The sequence below is a fragment of the Hirundo rustica genome, chromosome 31 (assembly GCF_015227805.2).
Source record: "Hirundo rustica isolate bHirRus1 chromosome 31, bHirRus1.pri.v3, whole genome shotgun sequence".
Taxonomy (NCBI): Eukaryota; Metazoa; Chordata; class Aves; order Passeriformes; family Hirundinidae; genus Hirundo; species Hirundo rustica.
The window spans coordinates 826,397-832,530 of NC_053480.1; the positions used below are offsets into that span (position 1 = coordinate 826,397).

Below are 6,134 nucleotides of genomic sequence, written 5' to 3' on the forward strand. Positions count from 1 at the left end.
CTAATTGTCCTCCTGATTGAAGCAAGTCATCCACATCCTGCATTAACCCAATCCCTGGGGGTGAGGTGAATTCTTTTCATATTTTCTGCAAGGCTGGCCCGAATAAGGCTGGTGCTACTGTGCAACCCTGCAGTGGAACCATCCGTGTCTTTACCATATTCTCCTTTTCCTCTTGTTCCCAGTCAAACGCCAACTCCTGTTCAGCATCCTGTGTAAGTGGGCATCCCCAGAAAGCATCTTTTCCATCAAGTACTGAATGGTAGCAGTGTGAGGAGGGAACCTGGTTGCAGATGGTGTAAGGATCTGAGACTGTGGGGTGCCTCGGTTTAATAATCTCATTTCTTATTCTTAGGTCCTGCAGCATTCTATAGATTCCATCTGATTTCTTGATTGGCAGCACTGGAGCATTCCAGGGAGAGATCCCAGGCTCCAAGAGCCCTGCCTTTAAGAGGGGCTCAATGCCAGGCTGTGAGCCCTTCCTTCCCTCCCTTGGAATAGGGTATTGCTTTTAGACACCACTTGTCCTGGTTGCTTGAGACTAATTTGGAGAGGCTGGGTGTCTGATTTTCCCAATTTCCCTGGGGCTGCCCACACTTCTGGGTTCACTTCAGCATCGGCCTTGTCAGACATTTGACACAAAGGTATCCCAGAACTAGCAATGGCAATGCCTCTGCCAGGTCCTTGTGGCCGAGCCCGTCCCCTGGGTGCTGGGGCCCCCTTGGGCCCTGGGGTTCATCCCTCAGGGGCTGTAGAAACTCTGCCATGGCCTTTGGCTTCACCATGGCCTTTTCCTCACCCCTTCTTGCATTCACCTGCTGTGCCTTTGTGACCAACTGCTCCAGGGGCTTCTTGTGCCACTGCTGCAGCCCCCCTGACTGCCTGTGGGTGCTCATCCTCTGACAGCTGCTGAGCTCTCTGCAAGGGCATTCCTTTCTCCAGTGACCCAAACAAAATCCTTCAAAGACGATCTTGATGCTTGCATGAATAACCCCCATTTCCCAGCTGTTCCTTCCTGCTCCTGGTCCTTGTGCTCGCCCTGCCCTCCCCAGCCCGTATCCCAGAGGCGGTGCCTGTCCTGCCGCAGTGTGCCAAGGCGGCTTCCCCGGCGGGCAGGGCCGGCAGCTCCACGGGGCCGGGCAGCGGCCGGGGCGTCCCGCAGCCTCCTGGGGGCCGGGGGCCACTGCCGGCCCTGCCCGGGGGGTGGTGGGGTCAGGCAGCGCCCGGTGCTGAGCCCCGGCTGCCCCACAGCCCCGGCCCGGCCCCGCAGCTCCCCACAGGCCCCCAGCCCATGCTCCCAGTGCCGCACCTCTGCGCCCGCTCCTGCTGCTCCCCAGCACAGAGAAACCCCCTGAAATCCTGACCTCCTTGTTTCCCTGTCCTGGAAACCGGGGATACAAAGGATCTGGGTCAGCTGGCAAATTGAGAGGATAAGACCCTCCTGAAAAACGTCCCAGTCCTCAGTATTTTTCTCTTCTTCCTCTTTTCCATCATCCTTTTTCCTACCACAGAGATTCCTCCTGCTGCTTCTTGCCTTAACCGTATTCCTGCACACTTGCCTTCACCCTAACCCTTCCCAGCACACCAACACCATCCATCCCCTGTTATCTAAATCCCTTCTCAACTTCCCTTATTGCCCCTCTGGGTGTCCATGTCCTTAAATTACCTCTGGGAGAATGTGCAAACTGCCTCAAGATTCTCCCAAGGGACCCTTCAGAGATATTTTGGGATCATCACCCCTTTAGCCAGAACGCTCTCCTGGCTTTCCCTTTTCCACCCTGCATGGGTGTCCTGCCATGTTTGTTCCCTGAAGATGCCAGTGTCCTCACTGATGAGATTTTCAGTGCTCTCTCCCTGGTGATTTGCCGGGGGCTCCTTTCAGGATTTTAAATTCCCTGGCATTTAGGTGGTTTTGAAGTCCCGGCCCTCTGCAAAGCTATGTGCCAAACACAGGAAAATACGGAGTCTTCAAGGTTACATGCTTCGTTTATTAGTTCTCAGTGTCCGAAAGATGTTTGCTGTGGCTTGGACATCTGGCGACTCCCCCTGCCCTAGGGCTGTCCCTTATCTTTTATACTAATTGCTACGTATTTCATATTTTCTATTTCTTACCAGTGTCTATCACTATTACTAAAAAGGTCATCTTTACTTTGACCCAATCCTCACTAACTACTTTGTGCCACGTCACTGCAGAAATGGAGTGAGGGAAGAAGAAAGACGGAGACAACGCCCCAAATTCTCCATCTTGCCTCCATTCACTTCAATACAAGAAATCCAAACCCATTGTTTTTTCACCCTGTGATATACTAAACTACTATTTTTCATACTCTTGTGGCCTGTAAACCTTTTTACAGTGCAAGAAGCCTTTCTCATGGACTGAAATCAAAGCCGGTGTCTCTCTGAGTTTTGGGCTGGGGTCCCAGACCCCCCTGTCCAGGTCTCTGACCCTCCAGGGCAGCCAAAGGAATGCCCTGGAATCCAACAGTGACTCTTCACAGCCCTCCTGATCTCTCACTTGTCTGTCTCCTGGACACTCTCGGGTACCCAGTCAATCCCTGGTGCCACTGCCACCCAAGGGAGCCGATCACCCAAACTGGGTGAGGCACCTTCAGCTCCACTCACTGCCCACTGTCCCAGACGGTGGAAGGAATTCCAGAGGCGCCCCAAGGTATGTGGAAAACTTGACATCACCGGAGATTTGTGTCCACAAAGAAGATAGAGGAGTCCTGTAAAAGTAATTTTATTCATAAAAAAATGGAGAGGCCATCGAACATTTCCCATGGAGTTTCTCCAATTGTTGGAGGATGCAGCCTCCTTCTCCTCCTGATTTTCCCGGCTACATCTCTCTCTTCCTTTCCCCATTGGCTGAAGTATTTGAGAGGTACAGACTTCCCAATCCCCCTACTACATACCCCCCTTATGATGCACCCCACTTCTGCACAGGTAACGATATTCACAGTTCTGTGAAGTCTTTATTCTTCTTCTTGAAGTTCGTGAATTTATCAGGACCTTGGCTGAGCAGCAGTCTGTGTGGTCAGTTCATAACATTTTCTGGAGCTGATGGCTTCTTCTGTGCCTTCCTTATGTACAAGTGCCTGGCCCTATCCCCAAGCAGATTAACAGCGTGTGTTTGTAAAGACACTTTGCTCTCCTTCCTTTCCTGGGGGTGTCCCGTTTGCGGGACATTCCCCCTAGAGCATGGGGCACCCCCGTGAGGGGAATTTGGGGAGGTGGGAGGGGGGAGCGCCAAGGCCGGGCCCCCCCGCGCTGTCCTGGCGGGAGCGGCTGCAGCGGGGACCGAGTGCGGGCGGGAGCAGCCGAGAGCCCAGCGCTGCCCCAGCCCGACCTGCCCCAGCTCCATCCCTGCCCCTGCGGTGGGATGCTGTGGGTTTGGGGGGAAGAGGGAGCTGGCAGTGGGTGCTGGGTCTGGGGGCAGGAGGAGAAGGGAACGAGAGACAGGGTTGAGGAACAAAATGTTGATGCACGTGGCAGGAGAAGGTGGGATTGTGCAGGAGAAGGAGGAATAGTGGGAGGAAGAGGAATGTGAGGAAGAGTAGGGGCACAGGAGGAGGAGGAGCAGGAAGAGGAGGCACCACAAGGTTCCAGCCCTCCCTGTATCTGCAGCCTCCCCCCAGCCCCAGGAGTGTTTCCCTCCCCACATGCAGCAGGTGACCCGGGAGGGGAATCCATGATTTTCATGGGAGTGAATCTTGGTGTTTCTGAGCTTGATTCAGCTAAATGTTGATACTTTGGGTTTTTGCAAGCGGCTGAATGTTTTAGAAGAGGTTTTGGCTTAGTCGTGATGTTTGGGGAGTTTTTCATCTGTGTCCTGATGTTTGGAGGACTTTTGGGATGAATCTTCTTTTGGAGGTTCTTACAGACCAATGTGGCAATTCTTACATTGCCAATGACTTCCTGAGATGAACTTGTGCAAGGAAGAAGCCCCAGCCTAAGGTGCTCTCCTCTTGTTTTGTCCCCAAAGCAGGATTTTTCATTCCCAAGGAGTGGCCGGATGGAGGAGGAGGAAAAGCCCCGGAGATGCCGCACGAGGAGGGGCTGCAAACCCAGCGCAGGGAGCTGCGAGGAGCAAAGACCCGCCCTGTGCCAGGAGGGCGGCCGGAGATCCAGCCAGAGCTCAGAGCTGGTGGAGAAGCCTCATGGTGGGAAGAAGCCCCACAAGTGCTTGGAATGTGGAAAGGGTTTCAGCTGGAGATCCAGTCTGATCGAACACCAGGTGATCCATACTGGGGAACGGCCCTATGAGTGTGGGGAATGTGGGAAGAGCTTCAACCAGAGCTCCAGTCTAAACCGGCACAAGATGATCCACACTGGGGAACGGCCCTTTGAGTGTGGGGAGTGTGGGAACAGCTTCAGGTGTAGCTCCGGCCTGAGGAAACACCACAGGATCCACACTGGGGAGAAGCCCTACGAGTGTGGGGAATGTGGGAAGAGCTTCAGAGACAGCTCCAGTCTGATCCAGCACAAGAGGATCCACACCGGGGAACGGCCCTATGAATGTGTGGAGTGTGGGAACAGCTTCAGCCGCAGCTCCAGCCTGAGGAAACACAAGAGGATCCACACTGGGGAAAAGCCCTATGAATGTGTGGAATGTGGGAAGAGCTTCAGAGTCAGCTCCAGCCTGATCCAGCACCAGGTGATCCACACTGGGGAAGGGCTCTACACCTGCTTGGAATGTGGGAAGGGCTTTGGATATAGCTCCGACCTAAGAAAGCACCAGCGCATCCACACCGGGGAGAGGCCCTACGAGTGTCCTGAGTGTGGGAAGAGGTTTCACACCAGCTCTGATCTCCTCATACATGAGCGGATTCACACAGAGGAGAGGCCCTTCCGCTGCCCCAACTGCGGGAAGGGCTTCAAGCGCAACTCTGCCCTCACTGTCCACTGCCGCATCCACACCGGGGAGAGGCCCTATGAGTGTCCTGAGTGTGGGAAGAGCTTCTCACAGAGGTCTAACTTGACCCAACACCAACAGAGGCACCACTAAGGGAAGCCCTGTGAGTGCCCCGAGAGCGGGAAGAGCTTCGTGCGCTGCTCCAGCTCCATCCCCGGTGGGAGGATCGCCCTTGGATGATCCCCAGTGACCCCCGTTGGGCAGAGCCCTGCTGATCCATGGTCCTGGTGATCCGTGTTGGGAAGACACCTGGCTGAGATGCTACACATCTTCCTGGCTCCCTGTGGGCACCTGGAACAATGCAGGGACAGGAACATCCATTGGGACACAGACTGACATCGGGAATTTTGGGGGAGAGCAGATTTGTTGGCTTTCAACCCCAGAAAACCTTTGGCATTAAATCCTTCTAGGGGCATTACAGAATAATGGATGGTCTTGGAGATCTTTTCCAAGCTCTTCCAGACCTTTGATTTCCTACTGCCCAAGGGCATCTTCTGCAGCCAAATGCTGATGGACTGGGGCAAAGACCAAGGTTTTGGAGACAGTGGGGTGGAAACCCCTTCAAAAAAGGTTCTTCCCTCCCAGCCAAGCATGTGGATCCTCAGCTGGCACAGACACAACAATCCTTTTCTTTTGGTTTCTATTTCCTTTTCATTTCCCTTCATCACTTTAAAATATCCAACACTGGGGTAAAAATAAAGAGATTGAACTGGGACATGGGTGAGGATGTGGGGGACATAGACATGGAAAGTGACATGGGGACACGTGGACATGGACAGGGATGTGGCCATTCATGGGGACATGAGGGGAAATGGGTACAGATGGAGATGTGGGGGACAATGACAGGGATGGATTTGTGGTGGGGAGACAGCCATGGGTGAGGACATGGTAGGACATGGCCAGTGACATGTGGGGACATGGCCATGGCCGGTGCCATGGGGGGAACTTGCAGGGGCTGTGGGGGATGCTGGGTTTGAGGGAGTTGAGGGTTCCTGGGAGGGACTTGGGGCTTGCTGAGGGCTTTGGGGACCCCAGAGCTGGGAGACCCTGGCAGAGGTTGTGGGGCAGCTGCTCAAGGAGCCGCTGAGCTGGACCCCCAGCTGGGCATTGGGCTCCTGGAAGGGAATGAAGGTCCTTGTCCCCAGGAGGGAAATCCCAGCAGCCCCAGGGTATTGGGGGCAGCTGAGAGGCCACAAGAGGGAGGGGAAAGCCAAACAGAGCTGTC

General features: G+C 54.5%; 1 protein-coding gene across 1 annotated transcript in view; it reads left to right on the plus strand.

The window, feature by feature from the left end:
* The window catches only part of LOC120764564 (zinc finger protein 239-like), a 144,376-nt gene extending 138,753 nt beyond the window's left edge, over positions 1–5,623 (plus strand). The window contains exon 2 of the mRNA XM_040088547.2: positions 3,980–5,623. Within this exon, the coding sequence (XP_039944481.1) occupies positions 4,010–5,002 (993 nt within the window). The 5' untranslated portion in view covers positions 3,980–4,009 and the 3' untranslated portion in view covers positions 5,003–5,623. The remainder of the gene's footprint in view (positions 1–3,979) is intronic.
* The last annotated feature ends 511 nt before the right edge of the window (positions 5,624–6,134 follow it).